Below are 27551 nucleotides of genomic sequence, written 5' to 3'. Positions count from 1 at the left end.
GATTGCTAATAATTCTGTCTGCAATTAGGAGGCATAATCAGGAAGTCGGATTGATTTGGATATGTTGAGCGGCTCCAAACAGAGGCCAGCTTCAATACAACAGTTCATCTAAAAAAACATCAGTGTAGATTTCAATGTCGAACGTTCCAATCACTTTTCCTTCCCTCCATTCGGCTCTCGGTGGAAAACGTACCGTAAAGTCTTTCTTGAAGTTAAGGTCGGGGACTGTGTAGTCTGATTTGTTTTTGAGCAGTGAGGGCCCCTGTAGGCGGATCTTGCTGTGACCGTACGATCTTGTTCTTCAGCTCCTATGTCTATATGTTTTTATACGTCTATATGCAGCGTACATCGAAAAATGCATTCCAGTTCTTAAGAATTTCATTCTTCTACTCATTTGGCCAAAGCAGTCAGCCTATATTTTATTCCGCCCACGAGAAACGTGCAAAACTAAACGCCAATTGTACATTATAATTTTTCAGGCAGCATAGTTTGAAAAGCAGTGTAATTACAGCACAGTTTATGTGAAATGTGGTGAAGAGCAGTACGCTTCGTTCCTATAATTTTTATATATTACATTGTTAACTGTTGTTATTATTTTTTATTTATGTTTTAATTTGTGTACAGGTTTATTAATTTTAACTCCTAATGCATACACAAGTACTTAATACTATTACAATCAATTAACAACTAAACTGAGTGTACGCATGTATGCATGTTTGTATGTATGTATATACTCGTATTTGTTGGTATGCCCGATTTTAAGGATACTTAGTTTTGCTTTTTTATACAATAAACTATATTAAATTAACATATGTATATTTGTATATATAATGTGGTCGTAAATAGTTTTTGTTGTTTTTTTTATAAATATATAAAACCAATTTTTATTTGCTGTTACCGATTTTTAACATATTTATTTACTTTCGAATTTAATATAAATATTTTTATATACTTTTTATTCTGTTATGACAAAAATTGATCACAATAATTGGTGTACATTAAAGTTGTGTGAGACTGAAGAAGGCTGAGGGGTGAGAGTTATATAAATAAATCTATCATTAGAGTAAATAATATAAAAAGATGAAGAGAAATAATTATGCATTTAAACGCAGAAAATAGTGTTATTTGATGCGGGTGAAAGGCACAAGGATGCGGAAATGATGAATGATGAAAAAGTCTTTGATTGCGATCTCTAAAAGTTCACTAAAGTATTATTATAAATAAAAATAAAAGAAATTATGTATTTTAGAATCAAAACGAAATTGTCGAGCAGACAGTGGCAGAGGTTAGCGTAAATTTTAGTTAGAAAAAAAGTGCGTATGTATGTACGTACAGTACAAATGTGTAGAATGCATTGGATAGATGCAGTTGCTTTTTATTTTTATTTTGGTTTTATGTATTTTTTATTTTTTAGATAAACTCACTACAGTCAAGTAAACGCGCGTGTGTGTGCACTCAATTTTTTTTACGAATTCTTAATTGTTTATTGTTATTAAATTTTATTTTTGTTTTATTTCAGATACTTTTTTGGAAAAGCATTCAACAATTGATTTTTGTTTTTTATTTTTGTAATTTCTGACAAAACGTTTTCGAAATTCTTTAGTTAATTCTTAACGGGTTTTTTCATAACAGCTGATTTTTGTGTATTTTTCAATTAAATTTGAATAGTTCCTGCTTATTCGCACAAGTGGTGTAGGGTTTTTTTGCTTATTTGAAAAATGGATTCTTCGATGCTGATGATTTCATAGTGCAGAGTATTTGTCGCTCTAATTGAAAATCATAATCGAGTCCTTTAAGCACGTCCGCAATTTGTGGCAGTGTGGGTAACTGGAAAGAGAAGAGAAGGTTTGAAACATTTTTTTTTTTCATTTTGTATAAATACGTGGCGTGCAACTGATTAGCTTAGCGATAGTTTTAATTAACTTTGTTTTACTTTTCATGAAAGTTTTTTTTTACTTTTCATGAATTTGGTTTTTTTACTTTTCATGATTTTTTTTAATTTTCATGAATTTTTTTTTACTTTTTATTAATTTTTTTTTACTTTTTATTATTTTTTTTTTTACTTTTCTTGATTTTTGTTTACTTTTCATGATTTTTTTTTTTTTTTAATTAATATAATTCAGTGCCTATAAAACTGCGTACCCAAAGTGGTTCAAAAAACGCATTGATTTTGTCCGCTGACGGATGTGGGGTAGAAAAAAATTGCATGACCGCCAACGGAAAAAATTCTCAAAATCCATGTGATTCTTTATCGACTTTAGACTTGCACTTTATTATACCAAAATTAATTGAGCTGCATTTTTCGAAAAATTCGGAGCAAATCGTTTGAAATTTTGATGACAATTTGCAGAATTTAAAAATAAATTTCACAAAGTTTATATGGTTTGGTTGTAGTCTGAACTATATTTTTATAAAAAAAAAATATTGCCTTAAAAAATGTAAAAGTATAGGCAAAACTTGTCAATATATGTATAGTGTACACTTTCTTTTGACGTTGACTAGTGACTGACTGATATAAAAAAGAATATAAAAAAAAAATATAAAAAAATTAAAAAAAAGAAATAGTAAAAAAAAATTACGTCTAAATTATACTTTCTTTCTACGTTGATTGTAGTAAATGGGAACTTATACAGGCTATTGAAATTTTTTGACGTAAGACAAATACTTTTTAAAAAATTTGTATAAAAAATATTAAAAAAAACCTTAATATTTGGTTATTATTAAATTATTAAAAATTATTAAAAAAAATATATAAAAACAATTAAAATATATATAAAAAATAATAAAAATATATATAAGAAAAAAATTAAAAACCAGAAACAGATATAGTAAAAAAATTAAAAAACAAAAAAAAAAATAGTCAAACAAAATTGCATCTAAAGGGTTCAACACAGTAAGGACGTGAAAAAAACGATCTTTAAAGATTTTTTTTTCTGGAAAGACATTTAAAATTATTTTCTCATTTATGTACTTATTGTTGTACCCTCGAACTTTTTTTAATAACGCTTCTCTGTTATTGTTGTTGTAACAGCTAACAAAAAATTCCCATAAATTTTAACGAATGCGGCTGAAGAATCAGTCCTTTGCTGTATATAAATCCGGCTTGTGCCAGTAGCTTAGAACCGATTGACTTGCGAACGTTAAATTAATCTTAAAGTCGATTTACGTTGGGCACAAAATCTCTGAGTTGCTTCATTGAAAATCAAAAAAATAAGAAGAATCTTTATTTATTATCTGTATTTAATAGAATCATAGAGGAAAATATGGTTTTTTAATAAAATGGCGGTTTCTCAATAAACAAAAAAAAAAAAAATTGACTTTTGTTAAAAATTTTGGCATAGAATTGTGTATAAAATTTAAGATATTTTTTAACAAGATATATATATTTATAAAAAAAAAAAATAAAAAATTAAAAAAAAACGAAAATAATAATAAAAAAAATAAAAACTATTTTTAAAATTTTAAATATTTAAAAAATATATTACATATTTCAGCCATCTTTCTGGTAGTATAAGAATATCATTCAGAAATTCTGACTCATATTTTGAGGATATGTACGGAACAAGTGATTTTTTGTCATTTTTATTCAAATGGCAGTGCTGCCTAAGCCTGACCAGGAAGCGGCGATAGGAAAAAGTGATACTCGAAAGGGACAAAACGGCAAGTGAGTATTTGGCCACTTGCACATCGACAGACATGTTGTTGTTGTAACATCATAAATCATTTGTCATACATTTTTTGGAAATGCAGCTGAAGTGGCAGACAGTCCTTGGCTAGTCTACGTTACCGGCGCAACTCGATATTGCTAATGTAGCAGGATGGACTTTGTCTACACTGGGACCAGCATTACCAACAGAAATGACGTCAGCTTGAGGCTCAAATGGAAAATAACTCTTGCCAACAGGTGTTATTTTGGGCTCCGTAGACAATTCAGAAGTAGAGCTCTCTCTCGACGGACCAAACTGACACTTTACGAACCACTCACCATTCCCGTCCGGCTATATGGCGCAGAAGCATGGACGATGTTAACAGCAGACGAGAAAGTTTGGGAGTCTTCGAGAGAAAAACTCTACGTAAGATCTTTGGCCGCGTTAGTGAGGAGTACTGCGTACGGTGGAACAGTGAGCTGTATTAGCTATATACGGGCATGGACATAGTTATTCTTCTTCTTCTTCTTAGCGTCACAGTCCTTGGTGAACCATTGCTTCCTTCACAGCTTCTTGCCATCGTTCTCGATTTACAGCCATTTCCCTTCAACATTGCATGCGCATTTTCCTAAGATAATCTTCCACATCTCCTAGCCACCTTTTCCTCGGGCGTCCCATTTTCTTTCTCCAATTGGGCATGGACATAGTTAAGCATGTAAAAATACAGCGGATACGCTGGCTTGGCCATGTCACCTGTATGAAAGTAGACCCTCCAGCAAGGCGAATCTACGACACGGCACGACAAAAATGAAGACGAGGAAGAGGAAGGCCACATCTTCGTTCGAAAGACCAAGTGCTGCAGGACCTGTCAGCACTCAAAACTCCTAACTGGATTTGGCCAAAACCGACACACGGTTGTAGCCGTAAGTATGTAAGTAAGCAGATTATCAACGCCCTGCCAATGTTGGCTAGCCCGAAAGTTATCATCGTCGAAGTCATCAAATGTTTGGCCAAAGAAATAAACTGTTTCAGGAGTTAAGTCTCTATTATTACTTTCTTTCGGATCGTTAAGCACAATGAAACTGTTTTATCATCAAGATTTTCTACATTTAGGCCTAGGAAATATGCTGCTTCAACGGATTTTTAACAGAGCGAGTTGAGTTTTAGATTCCATTCTATGATATAAGAGGTTTGCACACCGATCTCATGGTCTTTTGCGACCTTTGCCTTTTTAATTGAGCTTTAGTTTTTGATGCATATATTATATTAATTTAAGTACATTAGGGCTGGTGACTTTGTAAGAAAAGATTTTTCTCGACATCGTTTCTAACAGATTTGGCTTCTACGAGAAATTCTAAGAAAAGAAGTCCATTCTGTCAATTTCTGCGTGCGCCGTCCGTACGCGGTTGCCTACACTGTTTTATGGATAAAGAAGCCCTGTGTACAATTTAGGTTGATTGCTTGTTTAACACAAGACACTCGGTGGCCCTAAGGCCCATTGTGATACCTGCATCTGTTTTCCTTCCCCTAACTAAGTTGCTTTAACCACTTAGATATTTTTAAGAAGGTAACTATAGTGCCTCCAGTGAGACATTTGGCAAATTTCCCAGGTCCTCAAAGAAATAATCGCCAAGATATTTGGCACGGACATTCACAGAGGAGGTGGTGTACCGAATCAATTTCTTCTTCATCTCCACAGCTCCTGCAGAAGTCATTGTGCGATGCCCCCATTCTACTGGCTAGGGTGCCAATAGTGCAGTGACCTGTTATAACACCTGTGAGGACGTTGGTAGTTGATCTGTTGAATCCCAGCAGACATTTTATCCTTTTACGATTCAGTTTTTGTCAGAGTGCTCTGGAGTCCCTGCGGTTAGTAGTCAGAGACTACGTACATACAGGTCCACGAAGAATTTTTCAATATTGTTATTCAAATTTTGTAATAACACCAACAATACTTTCACTCACATCATTTTCCGTAGCACGTTTTAGTGTTGGATTTATGATGAATGGCACACCCTCTACCTCCGAGTAGGCACCCAAAGTGCCTACACTATGTAGTGAAGTATTTGTGGCCATATGGGCTGTGAAGGGAGGACGCGGTGCAGGCCGTTGTGGTGACTTGATTTGATATGAAGCCTGTATTTCTTCGTAGTCATGGTCACTGGGCACAGGCGGTAGCTAGAATGGAATAAACAACAAAAGTCAAAATATAATATGATAATAGTTTCAATTTCTTATATGTTTGTATGTATGCAAGTCTACACTATATACAATACCCACCGGATGTTTGGGTGGCCCATTCCAATTAGCGGCACCGCCGCTCAAATTCAAACGATTCAACGCCTTTTCCACCTCACTGCTACCATTGCTGATGTTACTCGCACTGCCACCATTCAGCAGCTGTGGCGCTATACCCGGTACGGGTGGCGGTGAACGTGTGGGTATGGCACCAGTTTTGTAGCAAATCAATACGCCATTTATGTCGCTATAGGAAGGAGAGCAAAACAAAAACGTTTAGTGGAAAATATGTGATTTTGAAAAAAAAGTAGTTTACCCAGCTAATTTGAATCCCTCCGGTGCCACTTTCAATTTCGAACAGAGTATTATGTCGGTGACGGCTTGTGTGACATTGCCGCGTTTGGTAAGTTTGTAGGCGATTTGTCGTTTACGCCACGCCTTCTGTTCTGTGTCGGCAGTGCGCGAAAGCAGTGAAAATTCTTTGGGAGGTTGTGTTTTCTCGGGAATCACTCTGCAAGGGTTAATTAAAATTTATTAAAATACTGACTTTTTAAACTCAAAATAATAATAACTGGATTTAACTTAAATAGAGAATGGAAGTAAAGAGTTCAAGAAAAAAATATTGTACAAAAAACTGAATAGACAATCTATTTTTAGATATTCTTAGGTAAAATGACTACAAATCACTCAAATAAATGTGTTTCGAAATAAAAGGAAGAGAATTTAGATTTGTCCAAGGCGAATCTATTAAAGGGTGGAGTTGGTAAATCAGCTGATTTGTTTTTTTCTTTCGACGTGTTCATGTGGCTGTCAACTCAGAATGAAGCAAGGCGAATTCATTATTTGTTTTCTAGTTTCCCAATACTTTACTTTGACAATCAAACGTACAGAACAGTGTTGTTGGCTTAATGCCACCACCTTTAATGAATGCGCTTTAGATTTGTCAATCTTGCGTTTGGGTGTTTTTTTTTTGTTTTCAAATTGAAATATTAGTTTTGCGTATTGACTTTTTTGCGAATTTATTAAAGCTGATGTTCAAGAATGAGGGAATACAACATTGCGCCTTCCGAATTCACTCTGTCATAAGAGCCCATACAAGCGAAAGGTAGGGAAATTACTTGTTTATGAAGAAGAAGAGTAGCCGAAAACAATGGAAACAACCAAACACCATAAATTATACACACACTCACATACTTCCTTGCCACGGCGTCTTCCGCATAAAAACGAAAAAAAACTGCATTTGGAGGCTTATATTAATTTGTGCTTTTACTATTTAACACACGGCACTTCATTTTCATTAGTTTGATTAGTTTAAATCTCAGAAATCACATAAAAACTACCAAGCCAGTCAGAATTTTCACAAAAATATAATTTCACCTATTTTGTTTGTTTTGTATTGCGAAGGGAGTTGGCCTCAGACTTGTCAAAATCGTGAAAAATAAAGTAACTGTTTTTTAATGGCGCCACCTTAGATACTCAATTCACCTTGGGTAGTATCGGTAAATCAGCTGATTTGTTTTTTTTTTCGCCGTGTCCATGTGGCTGTCAGCACAGAATGAAACAAGGCGAATTCATTCTTTGTTTTCTACTTTGACAATACTTTGCCGTGGCAATCAAACCTACAAAACATTGTTGCTGGTCTAGTGCCACAATCTTTAATGAATGCGACTTATGTATTTCTAACTTTATGTGAAAAATTATGTATCGGGTGTTTTTTCAAGAGCTTGAGAACATAAAATCATAATACGAAACAGAAATATTGTTGGAATGAATTTTTTTTTTATTATAATCTGGTAGATAATTTCATGCCATGTATTTTTGGAATATAATATCCGGCATATGTCCGCCGCGGCTACGAGTTCCATGGGCCATTCGATGAGTCCAATCTTTGACTATTTTTTCCAATAGTTCGGACCGTATGAAGTTAACCCTTTGACTTAAAACAACGAGTGGCGGAAGGTATCCTATTTCCGTGCCTAAAATGAGAACCTCATATCAGGCACTTTTTCTGGCCAAAAGTGTGAACCTCGTATCATATACGAGATTGTTTTTAGACACGAGAAAAGCTTTCATCGAAAGTGGCACACACAAACGTCGCTCAATTCATGAGGCAAGAGGTGAATGGTGGCTTAAATATTGCAATAAATCGATTCTCAAGCGCGCCGTGTGGAAAGTTGCGCGCCGTCTTGTTGCAACTCAATATCGTCGATGTTTAGCTGATTAATTTTTGGAAACATGGCCATTCACCGTAACGACTGCTCCTTCCACATTTCGATAGAAATAAGGACCGATGATGCCGCGAGTGCTCTATGAACTGAGCTTCGCGAACAGGTCTTTTTTTCAATGTAAATTTATACAATTTGAAAACCTCGTTTTCGCGTTAAACGATTCATGATGGCGTGCCAAACCTTACCGAATAGCTATGTAACAACAGTTCGCCATTCTCAGCTGTCAAACGATAGTTATCGATATCGATAGCTTTCGAGCAGTAAAAACGAGACCCAATACTTTGTTTTACTAAAAATACATTAAACATCTTTCAACTTGAATCTTAAAGCCTTTGAATACGTGCCAAAAGAGTTCTCTCGTTGAATCCCCGATGACATGACTGTAGTCTATCATCTTTGATTGCAACAACCATTCATAATCAGTTGATTTCTTCACGCATCTAACTCGAGCTTTACTCATGAATATTGAGTAGTAATCCTGCCAAGAGAATAAGATAGCTCGGATGCGTGTTTAGAATGCCCAAAGAGAGAACAACTCGAATCGCAGTTGAATTACGCCTTGTTGGAGGCCGAAGCAGAGGACGCCCCAAAAAGAAATGGCTCAAAGACGTGGAAGTTAACCTTGGGAAGCTAAACTTGCGGCGGTGGAAGGAGATAGCCTTAGATATGGACAGATGGCGCAAGGTTGAGGATGAAGCAATGCATCACCAAGGACTGTGATGCTAAGAAGAAGAAGAAACCTGCCGTGAAAAACATCAGTTACGCTGCTAGTACAGTAGTTGCCAGAGGAGTATAATAAAATAAATAATTGGCGCGTACACTTCTGTTAGGTGTTTGGCCGAGCTCTTCCTCCTATTTGTGGTGTGCGTCTTGATGTTGTTCCACAAATGGAGGGACCTACAGTTTCAAGCCGACTCCGAACGGCAGATATTTTCATGAGGAGCTTTTTCATGGCAGAAATACACTCGGAGGTTTGCCATTGCCTGCCGAGGGGCGACCGCTATTAGAAAAATGTTTTTATTAATTTTGCTTTCACCGAGATTCGAACCAACGACCTCTCTGTGAATTCCGAATGGTAACCACGCACCAACCCATTCGGCTATGGCGGCCGCCAAGGAGTATGGGCACCTTAAATTCCGACACATATCTTACTGTCGAACAGTAGTTGCGTGGGACCACTGACCCGTCCGTAAAAATCAACACACTCAAGAAATGTGACGCATTTAACACTATTGGTGCACCACAATTCATTGGAGTTTTTGGCGCGAAGATCTCGGAGAATCGAGTATGCGCCTAAAATGATTTAGACAACTTTTGGCTACAGTAGGACCGCGCCACTTACCTTCGATTTGACGAATGAGCTGCGAAGGGCTTGAGATTAGCTTCAGAAATATGCGGATCCTTTAAGATCATATGATTTGAGGCTTCTGGCCCACTTTTCGTGGCGCTATTTGAGATCACTGATTTACAAGTACATAAATATAAACCTTGGAAGCGGCGTAATAGAGCCCACTATTCATGATATGAGCTTTGAAATAGTTGAAAGAGTACGGGAAATGTGCTGGTGCTTCAAAATGACGTTCTTCAGACTTTCCCTGATGGCCGCATGGCCAAGATAATTTTTCATTATCATGAAAGTATCCACCGATAAATGCTAGTCAACCCGTCAATTCTTTATTTCAATTTAGAATCCTAAACCCATTTAAAAACACTCAATTAAATACAAACAAACCTACATAAGGAAAAAAAATCGAAAGCAAAAGAAACAACAATCGGATATGTCAACAACTGTTCGATCAAAATAAAATATTCATGCTTATCATGCGAGTACGTACAAATATAGTTTTCGTTTTTTCCCACTGCGAACAAACCGCTAAACGATTATGAATCACCGACCAGATCTACGTACGTATTTACGTGCTCGCAATAAGCTTCTGTGAGTTTGTTGTTGAAATGTCCAAAGTCGAATTGTTGTCATGTATTACGAGGGTTGCTCGTAAAGTCCTCTCTCGACGAACAAAACTAACACATTATAAGGCTCTCATCATGCCTGTCCTAACGTATGGCGTAGAAGCGTGGATAATGACAATATCCGATGAGACGTCACTTGGAGTGCTTGAGAGAAAGATTTTGCGGAAGATTTTTGGACCTTTGCACGTTGGCGACGACGTATATAGCAGGCGATGGAACAATGAATTGTGTGAGGTTTACTACGACATAGACATAGCGCAGTGAAAAAAGACTCAGTGGCATACAAACGCGCCGGCTCTGAAAGTGCTCGATGCGGTACCAGCTGGTGGTAGCAGAGGAAGGCCTCCACTGCGTTGGAAAGATCGAGTTGGAGAAGGACTTGGTTTTATTGTTTTTCCAAATATTCTCCATGATGATCAATACACTTTTGCTTTCGTTTGAGCCAACTTTCGAAGCGCTTTCTAAAAACGCTTGCCGGACATTTTTTAAATTGTGTTCAATCCAAGGCGACCAATCCCTTTCTACAAGAAGGTGATGCAAAATATTATTAAAGCTCGTCTTACTAATGCCCAAGGATGCTTCAATCTCACGGTTTGTGACACGAAGATCTTGATCAATTATCTTTCAACGACATTTTCTAGCGCAACAACTGATTTTGAGCGACCTTTGCGGAATTCGTCAGTGAGCGAATAACGACCACGCGAAAATTAATTGTACTAGTTGTACCATTCAAAAACTATTTTTTTTTGCCGAATTGAATTTTTAAAGCCATTGTAAAAACAACAACACCGTGCATGAAACACCAAAAGATAGAAAAAGTTTTTTCTAATAGCGCACGCCACTCGGCAGACAATGGTAAGCTTCCGCGTGTATTTCTGATATGAAAAAGCTCCTCGTAAAAAATCCATCTGTCGTTCCAAGTCGACTTAAGACCGTAGGTGCCTCCATTTGTGGAACGACATCAAGGTGCACGCCACAAATAGGAGGAGGAGCTCGGTCAAACACTCAAAACGGGTGTTAGCGTCAATTAAAAAAAAAAAAAAGAAAAAAAGAAAGAAGAAACGAAAAAGAAAGAAAAAAAGAAAAAAAAGAAACGAAGAAAAAAAAGGAAAAAACAAAGAAACAGAAGAAAAGGAAAAAAATGAAAAAGGTAAAAAAAAATAAAAAAGTAAAAATAGAAAAAAGGAAAAAAAAGGAAAGAAAGAGAAAAAAAGTAATTAAAGTAAAAAAAACACTAATATGGCTCACACACCAGTATGTTCTGAGTGCGTTTATGGTGAAATATTTCAAACCTTACAGTGGAAACGTCAGATTGCGCGGAACAACACCAAAAGTGACCAAATCCAGTAATATGAATAGCAACCCACGTAATATTTCCTACTAAATTATCTATTGCAAATTTATTTTGGTATGCTTTAAATGCTTTGTTCCTTTTTTTTATTGATAACAGTTAGATTAGTTAATAATTTGAAATTCAAGTGGATGCGACTATAGGGAAATTTAAATATTTTAGCTGTCGTTAGGAGTAGGACTGGGAGAGTTGTTGTGTAGAGTGAGTCATTACCAGTGAGAAAAAGAAACTACACAAGATGTGAACAGTAAGCGGCAAAAAAAAGTAAACAGATATTCTATCAGTATTAAAGCTTTGAATGGATTTATGAAACATTTACATTTAATTTTTTTTATCGCAGACCACTAAAAGCAGTAAATAAACACAAAACACAGTTAAAAATAAATCACTTTATCTTCAAATACTGAGCTTTTAAAGCGTCTAAAAAGGAAATTGTAACAGCACGGCTCAATTCTTATTTAAGAATTTCGGGGAAAAGGCTAAAAACAAATTTTAAAATGGTTATTAGCAAAGTAAATGAATGTAGTAAAAATTATACTTCACAATTTTTTATTATTCTTATAAAAGAAAGGGCAAAAATAGCAAATTTTAAATATTGGGTAAAGCGGAGAACAAATTAAATGCGTAAAATTATTTTACTTGTAGATATCAAAAAAAAAATTACAACAATTTTTTTTTGCCTGAAGTTAAGGACGTTATCTTGTAGAAATCACCTCACCTTTAACAATTATAGATATAAATGTGAAGCATCATATTGTCGAGAATTTAGAGCTAAAACCATGATGTACAGAATAAAGAGGTGTGGCTAACATCAGACTGTAAACGGGCTCTCAGCGATTTTGAAGGTATCAGCTGATTTGTTGACTTAACGGAGTTTTGACAGCGATTTGCTTACGAAAAAACTGATATTGTGTTGGTGATGTGTGAAAAAAAAATAATGCAGTCTTGGCCTATGTTACTTCGTTGTCGACAGTGTGAATACGTTTGAAATGAGCAGGCAAAATTCGGCTGCCGAGTCCCAGTCACGTGGCAGCCGAAGGTGCTCGCTCAACTATGCTCCGGATGGCTGCAAACCAACGCCAAGCGTGGTTATCTATTATCCTTGCCAGCGAGTGCCAAAACAATTGGAGAGTACTCCACAAAAACGATCCTATTCAAGAGTGCTACGCAAGAAGCCTCAAATGTGTGCAGTGAATCAACAGAAACGCACGGAATGAAAAGTATCTTTTTAATTTTCATAATTTTTTCTATATTATTGGTTTTTTATAAATCAAATAACGAATGCACCAGACTTTTCTTTTAAATGAATGAACAGAAACGCACGGAATGAAAAGTCCCTTTTTTAATTTTCATAATTTTTCTATATTATTTGTTGTTTTATAAATCATACAACGAATGTACTAAATTTTTTTTTTGTTTTTTTTTTTTGTAAAGAAAATTTGCTGTTAGGGGAAAAATTATCAAAAACTAACAAGAATTTGTAGCTACTTCAAACTTGCTTTTATATTGTACTAAATTTTAATATGCTATAAAGCTTTGACTGTATTTCGGCCATAAAAAAGCTTCTAATAAAAACAAATCATTTGCCGGACTCGGCTTGAAACTGTAGGCCCTCCATTTGTGGAAAACAGCAAACGCACACCACAAATAGGAGTTCCTCGCCAGACACCTCACAGAAGTATACCCGTCAATTATTAATTTTTTTTTTTTATAGAACTGCGTACTTAATTTTTTTAAATTTGAATTAAAAATTCTTTTAATTTTTATGAAAATTTATAAAATTTTTATAAATCTTGAATAATGTTTAATATTTAGATTTATGTGATATTTGTTGTAGAATGAACTATATTTTTATAAAAAATGCAAATAAAAAGCAAAAAACAAAAGAAAAGTATAGTCAAAACTGTCCAAAATATCGCGTGTCTATAATTTCGATATTTCCTTGCAAGGAAATGCGGGCAAGCAAATGCCATTCTGTGCTAGCTGTTTATTGTTGTTTCTTTTATTATTGCTACAATTCGGCAACAGAGATGCTCTCGTACTCTTGCATAGGATTTTGCATTGCTCCCCACCGCTGCAACTGTGCAAAGCTTAGAGAAACCCCTCTTTTATAATTAAAATCAATATTTCTAGCTGAAGTATTAAAATACATAGTGCAATTATGTATGTTCATACACGCATACATACATTTCAAATATTCTTTTACAAAAACATGAAAAGCTAAGTGGCACAAAGATGTTTTGTTTTTGTTAATTTTAATCTCTGTTTTTACAAGTGAACGCACCCATTAAAATGTGCTGATGTACTCTTTTCAGCTTGCTATTTCTCTATTATGTCATCTCTCATTATTTTGCTTTGATTGCATAATTTATGTAACTGTATTTGTAATTGTGTGGTGGGTTCTTCGAACTCAACTACATTCGCTCAAGGTGCGTGCTTTGATTTGTTATTTTGGCCTTCCCGTTAAATATATGAGAGTGAGTGTATGGAACATAGGTAAATTCCCAGCCTCAGTCACTTGCGAATTAAATGCAGTTACTCAGAAATCTTAAATGACTCAATACGCTGAATGGCTGCCGGTGTCAATTTGTGAAATGCCTAATGATTATTCGTGTTAGAAATGAAGCGTTTGGTAATTGAAGAAAATGTATAGTATGTATGTATGTATATGTAGACATACTCATTATAAGCGCTATTCACATGCGTCGTGTGGGAATTTTTAAGCCGAAAGATTTTTGTGTCGATTTTTTGGAGCTTAAAAATTGAATTGAAAAAAAAAAAAAAAAGTTGTTAAGCATTAAATATTTAAATTTTGTTTTAAATATTATAACAATTACGCCCTTTTCATAAAAAATGTCATGTTGATAGCTTTACAATGCACGTTCCGTAATATGACTGGGATGCATGGCGAAAAGTTTTACAAGGTGAGCTTTTTAAGCGACCGTTATTCGGCTCTGAGCAAATTTGACAGAATCAGCTGATGGGCTGATGTCACTTGCGGTGTGTTTACAAAAAACTGAGATTGTGTTAGTGATATACGAAAATATGTAAGTATGAAATGATTGTGCAGAATTCGGCTGCTGAATCCCCAAGTGACATGGCAGCCGAAGTTCCCTTCACAATTTTCTTTTTCACCACAGCTCAATAGCAAACCTGGTAATCTATCATCCTTGACTGTGATGTTTCAATAAGGACATAACATAACTTTTGCAGCGCACAATCAGAGTCGCTTCGGTGCTTCAAATCAATAGGAAACTTCATTTGATGAGTTAATTTAATCTAGTATCTAAGGATTTGACGCGACAATATTAGCAGAGAGGCCCCAAATTCCTTTAATTGGGGTGTAATCGACTGTAATTTGAACTGAAGCGCTTTGAGCTGCGATATTTTTGATACTTCAACCGGCGACGATCCATAGCGAATATTTTGTCTCAAATTTGTACGCTACAGCGCTCACAGCCTGTTGAAAATGTGTTTATTGGTGTGATAGCTTGATAAAGTGAGCTGCAATGTTAGAGCTTAGTTGAGAAAACGACCCGTAGGTTAGGTTAAATTAGGATAAATGACTGCCTTTCCGAGGGGCCGCTTGGAGGGGCCCTGCATGGTATCAAAATTCGTCCGTTGTGATACCATGCAGGAGGAAAGGAGAAGGAAGGGAACCAGACAGGTGAAAAGAATCTTCTCCCTTCTTTGGAATTTAAGAATGACGACCAACACTGGCTATTTACGTCCGTATTAGCCGCTTCTAGCTACTGATGAATTTAAGCGGATGTGTGAATTTAAACCCGCAATATCCGCAGGTGCAGTGAAAAAGTAAAAACCCAGATGTGTAAACCTTTGCCCGACGAGAACGGAGCAACTGAGAAGGTGCTGAAATGATTCCACCTCGTCAACCAAATAGCTTCTGCAGAAAGGACTTGAAGCAATCCCAAGTCTCAGCGTATGAACACCTAATGGACAATGTCCGGTAAGGACACCTGCCAAATTGGAAAGCTGCAACATTGTTAGCTGTAGAACTTCCCTCGAGCGAACCCGATTTGCCTGTGGCCTGAAGGAACTCGCGACTTTGCACGTTTGCGCACTAGCTCAGCGCTAGCTAAGTTGCCGCGAGGCCCATCTTTCCAGTAGCAGACCACAGGTTCTCAAGGAAACTCCAATCCTCGCAATTTTCGATGAAACAGTTTCCTGGGCCCCCTGTCTAGCCAGCTCATCAGCCCACTAGTCTTGCTTTATGCCGCTGTGACCGGGAACCCAAATAAGGGCCAATTGCACTATATTTGTTATATGACGAAGTTGTCCTGATAATTGTTGGTGAGCAACTCCAGAGAGTATTCGAATCTTTCATTAGTAGGTCGTATCCGAACATACATTTTTCGCCGATCTTTCACTGATCGCTGAAGCCAGTTAGGGAGCGTCCATAAATTACGTGAGATATTTAAGGGGGGAGGGGGTCGAGTCAAATCTCATCTAATCTTACGTTGGAGAGAGGGGGCGGTCTCGGCAAATATCACGCAATTTTTTTTCTGATTGAAACAAAAAAAAATTATACTATTTTGGTCCATTATCCAGATTGTACATGCTTAAGATTTAATCTTAAGCGTAATCGTAGTATGATTAAGATCATTCACTAATTCATTCGAAAGAAAATAATTTCATTCACACTTCGACGTTATACATTACTGCTGTCAAACCGCCATATTTGTTTTATACCAAATAGCTCAATTTAGTCTGAATTTACGGAATTCCCGTCGTTTGTTTTCGCGCCACTATCAGCCGAACGTGCGACTCGATGAACAAGAGCGTACGAGCTGAGTGGCAGCGACATACGGACAGGTTCCAACCTTCTTTGTTTAGAGAGAGCCAATATTTACTCCAGGTACATTGCAGTTAATTCATATCAAATTTTTATGCGTGCCTATTATTTTTTTTTTTTTTTTTTTTTAGTTTTTTAACGAGCGCGAATGTCAACAAATTTTTATTAAGAGTTACAAAGGGAAATTGTTTTTAATTTTTTTTTAGGTTGTGAAATGCGATGATCAGAACTGCTGCAGCCCACGCTGGAATGATCTGCATATGATTCTTCACGATCGTTTTCTGCCACCTCCATACCCCATCACTTAGGTTGTTTGACGTTTGATAATTCCGGACTTTAAAGAACATGACGGAAAGTCATTTGCTCCATTTCTAATACGCCTACCGATTCAACCGCTGAATGCCTTTATCAGCACGCCTTATGATCTCTATTGCCCAAGTATACGTGAGGATTTAGAGAAAATATGCTGCAGTACATGCGGTATTTACTTCGCATCTATCACAAGAGCTGCAGAGCACAGGCGAGCAGCTCACATTGCACCAGCTAAGCAAGCGCGTATGTACCGCAAAGTGCGACCCTCACGGATTGTCACAAGACGAGCTAATGAGTTACTGTGCGCAAGCGTCAACGGCTTAGAGTGGATAGATCAGAACGAAGTTGAAGGAGCAGATGATTTTACTGAAAATCATATGGACATGTTGGTCCCAATAGTCTCCCTTGAAACCGCGCATGATTCTCCATGGACTGAATTAGAGTAGATATTATTTTTTTAATCGCAGTAGTTACGATTTAAGTCCTCTACGAGTATTGTTAAATTTTTATTACACTTATAACTCTCAGCAATATTGATTACTAGTCTTAACTAGTCGTAAAAAAAGCACGAAGCATTTTTTTTTCTTTTTACAATAACAATCTAACGCGTTTACATAAGAAACCCACATTTTGAAAAATCTCACTTGAGATTGGGGGATGGGGAGGGGGTTGAATAATGATAATAATAATGGTACAGAAAATTGAGAAAAACACCTCACGTAATTTATGGACGCCCCCTTAGTTATTGCCTTTATCGGGTTAAATATGTTTGATTGGAGTTCGGCATGCAAATGAGCACCAGTTGACTCTAGCCAGCATCAACATGTCCACGGTTAGGAAAGCTCTTATCGCTATAGCTAGAAATTAGATCTGAAACACCTTCAGTAGGTTTCATATTGTGCTCAGATACCTATTTATGCCATTTTGAGTCAGTTTTTGTTAAGTAGTTTTTAAGAATTAACTGAGTTAACTTCGAGAATTCATTTTCTCACCAGATTCATCTGTAGCTCTATCAGGGCTCGTTGCTCACTGATTCACTCCTTCTCTGTTTGAGAAGGAAACACTAGGTTGTTTATGCTCGTAATTAGTATTGCTAGGGCTCGTAGCTCACACCTCTTCTGTTTGAGAAGGAACCGTGCCAGGAAACACTTGACTGTTTTGAGTGAGCGTTGATGTTCTCCCACAAATGGAGGGCCTTACAATTTGAAACCGATTCCGAACCGCAGATATTTATTATGAAGAGCTTTTTCATGAAGGAAATACACTCGGAGGTTTGCTATTGACTGCCATGGGGCGACCACTATTAAAAAAAATGTTTTTCTGCATTTTGGTGTTTCAACGTACTCCGAATTCCGAATTGTAGTCATGCACCAACCCTTTTGGCTACGACGGCCGCCTTCCCTCTATACTTTCCCTAAAATTGGCTCTGGTCCAGACGTCCCCATTACTCCGAATTCCGAATTGTAGTCATGCACCAACAGTTTCGGCTACGGCGGCCGCCTTCCCTCTAAAATTGACTCTAGTCCAGACGTCCCCATTATTGCCGATTGAAAACAAATTCCACATAGCATGAATGCCTTCGAATTTCTACGGTACTTGGCGGCTTTCAAGTGAGGCATTTCGGATACTCTTGCATGGAAACGGGAAAAAGTGTCTTACCACATATTGCCATATAATCTGCGAGTATGACTTGTTTCTAAAACTTTTTAAGATCATATTTCTCTTGCACAGGTCGGTCAGCAATATGTAAATTGTGTAACCGGTGTTCGGGGCAATAAAGCGAAATCTGTTTAAAAGCGACAAAAGTAGCAGATATTTGCTCTGATTCAAAAGCTCTGCTCGTTATGTTTGCAGTGAACGTCTGCTTGAACTCCATTACTTTGGTATATTACATTGTTTACTTATGATTGATTGTTTGAACTACTAGAATGTAGAAGTGGAAGTGTATATTTTTTATCGCCACTCAATGTTTGTTTATTAAAGAAGTGGCAGAGATAACAAAGTAGAAGTCAAACAATGAAATTTCAGCAGCACGAGGGTCAATCCATAAGTAGCCCATGCTGGGTTTTTACAACTACTTTTTCCCACATGATCTGCTTTAAGGTCCAACACACTTTTCTCGATTTTTCAAACAAATTCAGTTTATGAAACTCTTCAAGCTACGTTTCGGTCTCGGCGTTAAACGTTCGCTCTTATTTGAGCTGAATTTATGCTGCTTCATGTTTCCATGTTGGAGATAGAAAGTGATTATGGTTCGCTCGGTTTCGGACGAGCGAATTAAATTATTTGGTTGCGACAATTCCGGTTGAATATTTTGTTGTGAAATCGAGTTGAAACGTCACTATTTACTTAGTCAAATGGGCCACTCCTTGCAGCTTTCAAATTCTCGTCAAATTGGTCCAACAATTCCCTAATGTGTTGGCTAGTGACGGATTTTCCTTTCTAAAAAGTCTATGATTATTCTCTTCGTGCCAGAAAAAGAAGTCCTAATCATGGCCTTTCCGGCCGGAGGAACCAGTTTTGATGTCTTTAAATCATAGTCAATCTGAGAAAAACCATGTTTTGATTATTGGTGAACTCTACAGCATAATAATGCCTTTTTATCAAGCTGCTGCTTCATGTACAGTTTTTTAATTTGACTGATGTCAATCAGTTGTGGGTAGATAAGTTAGGTTAGGTAATGGTGGTTGTCGGTCTGTACAACTAACTCACTTACACCTTACGGGTCCGTTGTGATACTACTGTGCGACAGGTGGCAATTTATTATTCTTCCTGGAACCATTTTGTCGCTCCTACGAAAAGCAGTAATAGAATTGGAAACATAGTTTCCTAGAAAACCTGCTCTGATTTAAAGCTGGACAATTGCAAAGGAAGTGCTCAACTGTTTCTACCTCTACCTCATCTCTACAACTTCTACAATATTCATGGAAGAAAACTCCTAGTCTGAAGGAATGTCTGCCAAATAGCCAATGACCGGTTATATAAGTCCCAACTTTCGAGATATCCTCTCTTGGAAGGCTAAGCAGTTTCTTTGTATTTTTCTTATTTATCTGTGGGTAGGTAGATAGGAAAATTGAGTGCAACAAAAAATAAGATACGCGATGACCGAAAAAGGTAATTTTTATCATAATATGTAATATAAAGGGTCCCCCCTAAATTTTTGGCGGGAGCAGCTGAAGTGAAAATTGAAGAAATGTGTGGCCTTCAGACGGAGGATACGTCTCTAACCTGTAATATGTCTCTAACCTTTGTTAACGAAGAGACCTTCGACCTGTCTAACGAATGCTAAGAGTTACACGAATTCCCACCGTTTATGGGCTCGACTTTAAAAGAATTGAAGTTTCAATCTCTGTCTGGAAACTTTAGAGCATCTTTGTGTTTGTGTACGTCATTATCAAAAACGCGCTCTAAATGTCTGCGAGCTCCACAGTGTGAGGATCTGGAGGATATCTCAAAAGTAGATCCTCCTGCGCTGCTAAGTTTACCAAAAGCATTGAGATCCTACGTGAAGTCTACTTTAAATCTTAATAAAAGTCAGCCTCCATCTGGTATCGCCATCTGGGACCAAAAGGTCTATGGGTGGCTTAATGCCAGTCGGGTTAATGTAACCTAATCTCTGTCTGGCCAAAGCCGTACCCTTACACCAAATATGTTTGGATGTCCCATCGTTTTGACGATAAAGCGGAAAATCTGTCTACGTAAGGTATGTCCACGAATATTTAAACAGCTTCGTCGGTCTGATGTCCTCTACTGTGCAGCAGTAATCACTAGGCTCTGAATATGCCCACTTAGTCATTGCTCATGTAAAAGATCGGGATAGATTGGAGGCATTCGAGGGAACTTCTGAGGCTAACAAAGCTGCAGCTCTGAAATTTGGTGGGTGTGCTTACCGGGCATTGTCCGTTAAGTATCCATGCGGAGAGACTTGGGAGAGCATTAAGTCTTTTCTGCAGAAGGTTATTTGGAGCATGAAGTGGAATCATCTTAGCGCACCTCTCCTCAGCTGCCCTGCTCTAGTCGGGCTAAGATTCAGATATCTTGGCTCTCACTTTTTTGCTACACCTGCGGATATAGCAAATTTAAATATCAGTAAATTCACCACGTGTGAATTTCATCAGCATCTTGAAGTGATTAACGTAATTAGTTGTTGTTTGGGCATCGTCCTCCTTCTTCCCCCCTTTTCAGTTTTTGTTTGGTTTTTGTTTTTTCTCTGTATGACATCACAATGGATGAATTTGATTATTTGTCCAAGTGGGCCCTCGTCTGAGCAGCCATTTATCCTAACCCAAGGGTTTGGTTTCATTTTTTGAGAGCTCTGAGTTTCAAAAATATATTAATTTGGGCTCAAGTGCTTTTGCTAACTCGGAAAAAGGAAGTGTACCTCGTGGGAGCCAAACACCACGGAATGATTGTAAGTCAAGCGGACTACGAAGTAAATTTGGACTTGAAAGATATGATAGTCAGGTTAGGTTAGGTTGCTATGGTTGCCCAGGGAATGAGCACACTTGCACGAAGAAAGATGCGTCCTTTGTGATACCATTATGAAGGAGGTGAGGTGAAAGGGAAAGACCGATGGGATGGAGGGAGAGAGCGGGGAGAGGTGGTGCTGGGATGGTTAGGATGGTAGTCAACGTGAGCAATTTCCACTTTCCACAGCAGCGTCATTTGTTTTCAGGCGCTGGTACTTATCGATTAACCCTCGTATAACTTCAACCTTTGTTCATAGAGCAGAAACCAATTACTCATTCGATTGAAAATCCGTTATTAATATTTATCTGAGTAATCAACATTGATTTGTTTTTGATTTTTTTTTTTTTTTGTTTCAACGTAAGCAACGCTATACGAAACCAATATAGGTATGTTTGAAAGTAAATTGTAAATTGTAATTATGTGGAAAGGCACACACAGGTGTTACTGGGATTTTTTTTCTTTTTTTATTACTGCAGAAGGCATTCCAAAAGAAATAAAAATAGTATTAATAATGTAATGCGACCCTTTAATTGCGTTAAATATTTATTGATTGATTTCCTAGTAGTTGTATACACTGCCCCACGTCAAACTACTTTGCCTGTATATTATAAAAGTCTTTACTCGATTTACTGCAAGATAAATTCAAGCTCTTGGCAGTGAAAGTGTGCGCCTACTGTCGTCCAATGCAGTAGACGGCCGGCTAAATTTGCCTTGCGGGGCAGAGGTAAGTAGGAAAAGTAAATAATAACTACAGTAAATAATAATAAGTAAATATCTTCTTGGATTTTTTTTTTGTGGGTGAGGTAGAGTTCAAAATACCTCCGCAGTTACAGCGACCGTCGTCTACTACGTCGACTGTTGTGGCCACGAAAATAATCCCTCCTCTCCCTCTGGTACATCCATAAAGGATTAATTCTATTCACCCATGTCTGGGTCCACCAGCTTTCTTTCTAAAGGCTCGTCTTCTTGTGTCTCTATCTGGGTGGCTTCGCTTTGGTGCACTGTGTCGAGGTCTATCTTTTTTTCGTAGGACGTTCTCGATGTTCCAGCTGTCCCCGCGTTCGAGCATTTTGCTGATTATTTTGCTCCGTCAGAGCATTTCTTTCCGCGAGCCATCTGTCACAGTTAAAAAACGTGTGTTCGCAGTATATGCACTTGGAATAGCTTACCTTGCCCATGCGGTATATGTATATCCGGAAGTATCCGTGGCCCGAGAGGAACTGAGTTAAGAAGTTGTTAATTTCCGCGAAATTCCTTTAGACCCATTTTTCAATTGATGGAATAAGTTTCGCCGTCCATCTGTCACTCGGTTTAGTGTGGTTTGGCATCTCCGTTCCGCGAGATTACGTGTTTATTCTTAGAGTTCCACGCATCCATTCGTTACCGGACCATGGGGTCGGCGAGTATCTCCCCGCTGATGTCACAATGGGCTCATATATCCTGAAGGTGTCGCTTTTCCAAGTGTTTTAGGTGGCAGTTACTACTTGTAAAACCTAACCTAACCTATAGACGTACGTCGTGGCCATTGAAAGCGTTTTTACTGCGTTCTTAAAGGATCATTTCCGTTGATTTTTTGAGCACTTATTTCATATGCACGCGAGAAGTGGAAAATCTTGTGAGGCTCTGCAACCATTTGCCCAAAACCTCGAAAATTAGTTTGCACAAAAGTCTGTTCTATGCTGCTGGAACCACCTGGACCCCTGAACAGTGAAAGACTATCATTTCAGCAGCATTCCCTATAATCCGAATGGGATGTTTTATGCTGTTACAACAACCATAACCTGGCAAATAACTGTAAGATAAATGACTGCCCATTTTGAATAAACTAGACCGCGTTTTTTTAATAACTTTTTATTTTTCTTACTTTTGAAGTGGTGTGTGGACGTTGATTATTTATCGATTTGTATAGTCATTTTAATTAAAATGTTGATCAAAAAGCAAAACAATTGGAAAGGGAAACGCTTGTAATTTAACATACATACATAATTAGCGACTCATGTGCACAGAGTTTTTATTACACGAGTATAGGCACCTATAAATATGTACACATAGTAGAAAAAGTCTGCGTTCACCTATGCAAATGTTCTTTGCATTAGAAAAAGTTCAAAACAATAAATATTTCAGAAATTTTTTTTAATGAGTTTTATTAAGTTCACTTAAACGTAACTATCACACATATTTCGCTACCAATAACAAAATCAAATTTAAAATGAGATCACATAAAATTAAAAAGGCCATTCAAACTAAACGGAAAAAGTTTGCGTTCACTTCAATAATAATAAAATAAAAGGCTTAAGATCATAGAAATGTTTTAAAATTAATAGCTAGTTGGATATCCCCGGCTTTTTATGACTTCTAGGAGGCGCCTTTCATTGATCCAACTAGGTTGGCTGTTATTTCTGGACTTATGGGTACCCATTCCTCTTTAAGCGCGTTCTTAAGCATTTCCTTGCTAGTTATTGTACGCTCTCGTATTTTTTTTTTTTAGAACGTCCCATAAGTGCTCAATGGGGTTAAGGTCAGGTGATTGTGTGGGTGTGCGAAGTTGTTTTGGAACATTATACAACAACCACAACCTAACAATCTCTGCTGTGTGTTTCGGGTCGTTGTCCTGTTGGAAAACAAATCTTTCACCGAGTCCCAGTTTGATTGCACTTTCTCACAAATTCGTTTTTAAAATATCGAGATAATCATGTCTGTTCATTATCGACTCAAAAAACTGCATATTTCCAACGCCCGAACTAGCCATACACCCCCATATCATGGCACCTCCTCCCCCATGCATTACCGTAAGTACCAGATTTTGCTTTCCAAGTGCCGTTCCGTTTTTCCTCCAAATAATTTTACGACCTTTTATCCCGAAAATGCAAAACTTGCCCTCATCTGAAAAAATCACACTATTCCAAAACTCAGGTGGCTTGTTTACGTATTCCTTGACGAAACCATCCGCTTAAGTCGATTTACTCGCGATATGAAGGTTTTTTTTCGGGCCACTCTGCCGTGAAATCCGATTCTTTTTAGAATTTTTCTTACTGTATCTGGATGTACTTTCTTTTGGTATTTTACTTCTATGTCTTTTGAAATTTCGCTTGCTGTTAGTCGTGGATTAGACTTCACAAGAATAGTTATGTTGCGTTCTTCTCTTTCCGTCAGTTTTTTTGGACGCCCAAAACGAGGCTTAGACTCCAAACAATTCGTTTGCTTGAAGTTGTTTATCACTCTTTGGACCGAGGAGTATTGCCTCCCAACAATTTTCGCGATTTCCCGATAGCTCTTACTATTTTGCCACAAACATACAATGATTTCCCTTTCACCAATATCTATTTCTTTTCGCCTTTGGTCCATAGTAACAAAAAATGTATTTCTAATATAAATTTTTCCCTCTTTAGATTTGTTCTTAACCGCGTCAACTACATGAATGATTTAAAATTAAATTTAACGTAATTGCCATGCAAATAATAGTCACTATACGAAATGAACGCACACTTTTTCTGCTCAGCCTATTTAAGTTACTGTACTACAATCCCGTTATCTGAACACGACGCAGCTCAAACTCCAAAAAATTTTGTTCATACCCTCTACGAATAGTTTTCTTTGAAATAAGTGAAAAGAAATAACTGAGAGTTTTAAGATAAACACGTTAAATTATTTTAATACTTTATAACAGTGGGTGAACGCAGACTTTTTCTACCATGTGTATGTCTGTATATACGAGTACTTGTTTAGCGAATCAATTAGTCAAGGTCTTAATGAGTCATTTACATATTGAACTGGACAAACGATTATCAATTAAATACACAGTTCCACTGCTATGCGAGCTACTAGCACATTTCCAACACCAACCAACTTTGATCAAAAAGTTCCCGGAATATATATTTATAGGGTGGGTCATGTAAAATTTGCTTTTGAATCGGCTATAAAAAAAACTAATCAATATTTTTTCAAACTTTTTTTTTTATTTTGAAGATTGAACATTGTCATTTATGAATGAAAAATAATATTGTTCAAATGACTGCCACGACTGGCTTTACAGTAGGCCACTCGATCAACCCAATTTTTAAGCATATTTTCGATTGTTTGGGCTCCAATTTCATGAATGGCAACTTCGATTTCGTTTTAAAGCATCAATCGTGTCTGGATGGTTCGCATAGCATTTGTCCTTAACGGCTCCCCACAAAAAATAGTCCAACGGGCTTAAATCACTGCTCCGAGGCTGCCAATTGATATCGGAATTTCGGCTGATTATTCGGTTTTCAAAAACGGTAGCCAAAAGTTCGAGTGTAATTTTGGCAGTGTGACGAGTTGCACCGTCCTGTTGAAACCAAATGTCGTCCATGTCATCCTCTTCAATTTTTGGAAACAAAAACTCGTTGAGCATGTCACGGTAACGCTCGCCATTTACCGTAACCGCTCGTAACCGCGGCTCCTCGCTCATTTTCGAAAAAAAAAATGGCCCGATGATGCCGCCAGACCAAAAACCGCACCAAACAGTGACTCGTTGTGGATGCATTTGCTTCTCTACAGTAACGTGTGGATTTTCTGAGCCCCAAATCCCACAATTTTGCTTATTGACGTAGCCACCGATGTGAAAATCCGAAAAGAAGAAGAAGAAATTGGAAATAGGTTTTCAATATTCCCCAATTTTGTTCAAGCGTATAGCGTCCCATTTCGTAAATGTCAAACCTTTAAGTAAATTATGGACACATTTGACATGTCATTTGTGTTACCATTCTCAAAAAAATAGGTGGTTCAAAAAGCAAACGCTATATGGCCCACCCTGTATGTATTAAAAATACACGTTTATGCCTTTAAAGTTAGATTATCGCCTTCAAAGTACTCCCCTTCAACCGCAATGCACTTATGCCAGCGTTTGATCCAGCTCTTGCAAAATTTCTGAAGCTCTATTTTCCGTATAGCCATCGGAGCCGTATTTTATTTTTCCATTACTTCTTTTCGGCTGTTAAAATGCTTTCCCTGCAGTGGTTTTTTGACTCGATCGAACAGGTAAAAATCGCAGGGATCCACATCAGGTGAATTCAATGGCTGTTGGATGACATTCATTTCATTCTTGGTCAAAAATTTACGGATAATGATGGCACTGTGCGACGGTGCGTTATCAGAATGTAAAATCCACGAATTGTTTTCCTACAAATTCTTTCTTTTTTAGCGAATTGCTTCATGTAAACGTCGCACAACTCCCAAATAGTACTCCTTATTAACTGTCTTATCTTCTGGCAAAAATTTCTGGGGTAGAATAACGTTGTCATCCATAAAAAGCATCGCCTCCTTTTTTTGACTGAAAACGAGATGGTTTTTTTGGTCTTGGTTCATTCGGAGCTCTCCACTAAGCCGCCTGATGTCTGGATTCCGAGTCGTACTCATAAATGAATGTTGGGTCGGATTCAGCTTTGGAAATCATGTGTTTGGCGATATCAACGCGGTCCCTTTTTTGCATGAAATTTAGGTGCTTGGGTACCAACTTAGCAGCAACACAGCGTAAACCCAACCCATTAACTACAATGTCCTAAACGGATCCATGTTATTTGACGCATCAGTTTTCGCTGGCGAAGGCCTGCCTCTACGTTCGTCATTCTCGATGGACATTTTCCCTACATTTCTAAGGCTTTCGTAACATTCAAACCATTTATAACGGAAAATTTAATACAAACTCAAATTCAAATCCATTTTTAAAACTGTAAGAAGTCGAAAACACGTGCAGAGGTACATAAATCTACTCAAGACGGCGTAACTTTTCCAATGTCAAGCAATGGGGTTAAAATTTTGGTAGGAATGTTGGTCACAGATGTGGCAACCTAACAAAGAAAGAACCGGGACTCAAATCAGTTTACTTAGATCGTCAACTGACGGTTGTTCCGGGAACTTTCTAGAGAATCTGACTTGGGCTGTCGTCTTCTAGAATCAGACTTAAGCTGTTGGTTGCGATATTGGCTGGTTTGTTGGTTTAAGTAGTGATTCGTTCAGAATCCAACTAGCGCTTCCGCACCATTTTGTTGCCACATCCTCGTTACCAACTTGTTTACCAATTATTTACAGAATGACTATATCCAGTCTGGGCGGTGCTGGAACCTTATCAGGTTGTTGGCATCTAAGCCAGACTCTCGAACGCAAGTTTGCCCAGGTTTAACATTCTGAAAGGTTGATTCCTTTTTCTCTGGTTGTTTGCAACTGTGGCTGTATGTATTGTGAGGGATGCCCATTTTGGCTGCTTGTTCTCCCACAGAGTAAAAGCCAGTTATGACTGCCGTTCCTCAGGAGTCCCGTCGTTTCATGTTTATCAGTGTTGACGATTGCTTAAGGTTGTAGGTGGACCATAACGTTCTACTAATATTGCATTTCGTTTGGTCCCTCGATCTACAATCCGCGATTCGGAGGTATTTTAGGGAAATTGTATTCTTGACTACACCTAATGGTGTGAATACCAATTCTGCCAGATCGTTATTCATGACAGATCCCCTTCTTGCCAGTTCATCTGTTTTTTCATTTGCGATGTACTGCTTATG

At 37.6% G+C, this 27551-nt stretch overlaps 1 protein-coding gene across 2 annotated transcripts in view; it reads right to left on the bottom strand.

Moving 5' to 3' along the window:
• Positions 1–566: 566 nt before the first annotated feature.
• LOC128858875 (multivesicular body subunit 12A) overlaps positions 567–27551 on the bottom strand; it is a 48073-nt gene continuing 21088 nt past the window's right edge. For both annotated transcript variants that reach the window (XM_054095420.1, XM_054095421.1), the window contains exons 4-7: positions 6202–6396; positions 5928–6132; positions 5613–5825; positions 567–1827 (exon numbers count right to left, since the gene is read on the bottom strand). In XM_054095420.1, coding sequence (XP_053951395.1) covers positions 1708–1827; positions 5613–5825; positions 5928–6132; positions 6202–6396 — 733 coding nt within the window. In that variant the 3' untranslated portion in view covers positions 567–1707. The remainder of the gene's footprint in view (positions 1828–5612; positions 5826–5927; positions 6133–6201; positions 6397–27551) is intronic.

Source organism: Anastrepha ludens, chromosome 3 (assembly GCF_028408465.1).
Source record: "Anastrepha ludens isolate Willacy chromosome 3, idAnaLude1.1, whole genome shotgun sequence".
Classification (NCBI taxonomy): domain Eukaryota; kingdom Metazoa; phylum Arthropoda; class Insecta; order Diptera; family Tephritidae; genus Anastrepha; species Anastrepha ludens.
This window is presented reverse-complemented; position numbering and strand designations above follow the sequence as displayed.